This window comes from Trypanosoma equiperdum (assembly GCF_001457755.1).
Source record: "Trypanosoma equiperdum strain OVI genome assembly, contig: ctg_910, whole genome shotgun sequence".
Taxonomy (NCBI): Eukaryota; Euglenozoa; class Kinetoplastea; order Trypanosomatida; family Trypanosomatidae; genus Trypanosoma; species Trypanosoma equiperdum.
In genome coordinates this window covers 3270-4348 of record NW_027124877.1, presented here as the reverse complement: position 1 = coordinate 4348, position 1079 = coordinate 3270, and the positions used below count along the sequence as shown (strand labels likewise).

At 44.3% G+C, this 1079-nt stretch overlaps 1 protein-coding gene across 1 annotated transcript in view; it reads right to left on the bottom strand.

The window, feature by feature from the left end:
• Window positions 1-620, bottom strand: part of TEOVI_000448900 (Trypanosomal VSG domain containing protein, putative) — a gene marked incomplete at both ends in the record, with an annotated part of 771 nt that extends 151 nt beyond the window's left edge. The window contains one exon of the mRNA XM_067227254.1: window positions 1-620. Coding sequence (XP_067083355.1) covers window positions 1-620 — 620 coding nt within the window.
• Window positions 621-1079: the final 459 nt, after the last annotated feature.

The window sequence follows — 1079 nt, the reverse complement described above, 5'->3', positions numbered from 1 at the left end:
CCAGCTCTTGTTCCGCTCGCAGCAGTTAATTTTATTTCGCTTGTGCCGTCTGCTTTCGCGCCTAGAGCCTCAAGCAGCTTAGCTGATACGGTTCCGCCTTGCGCTGTAGCTTGTTGCTGTTTGAGCTCGCTTAATTTGTTCACCATAGCCTGCGGTGTCGTATTTATTGCATGCACCAAAGTAGGGTCTGTCGTCGCCTGAAGTAAAGCTCTGTATTCCACGGAAGTTTTGTTGGTCTTTAGCCTGTTTGCCGCCTCTGTGCATGGCGCCGCGGCCGCTTCGGCGCAGTGTATCTTGACTTGGCCGCTTTCGCTTTTGAGTGCTGCCGCTGGGTCCGCCGCCGTTGCTAGCTCCTTGGCCGCTGCAGGTGCTGCGAGGGTCAGGTTTACTAGTACCATCGTTTCCTCTACGTCGTCGACGCTCGGCAGTAGATTCGGCGGCGGCGGAGTTTGCTTGGCCAGGTTTATTATCCTGCAGAGCACGGCGAATCCGGCCGTGGAGCTGCCTTCTTCAGCTACTGCAGCGAAAGCCGGCGTACTTTCTGGGAGTAGTAGAACAGTTAATATCAGCTGGTATTTGCCCCATATCAAACCGCTTTGTGTCAAACGTTGTTTCTTCATTCTATCACAATTTCTAGCACCTAAACTATTTGTAATATGTAATTTATCATTCTGAATGGTTGTTTTTTATATATTTAAGCTATAAAAAGGTTTGTTCCGCCATAGAAACCAATGGTCGTCAGGAGTTAAATTTAATTTTTTTAAGTTTATTTTTGGCTCTTAATTCAGATCGTTTTGCATCTATTACATCTGTTTCTGGCTCAACCCAATCCTGTAATTTTTAAAAATACTCTGCATATTTTTATGGCTGAAAATTTTAATCTTATAGTTTTCATCTGTTCTATCTACACTTAAATTGGCATTAATACATCTCGATTAAATAACAATCTAACGCTTATACTCTTTGCTGTTTCGCTTTCATCGTTGTTATGCCTTCAAGAGATGCGTGGTTTTAGATCTATGCCGTCTAAGAATTGGTACTCTGGGCCCATATACTTCCTTATTCAGTGCTTTTACTGT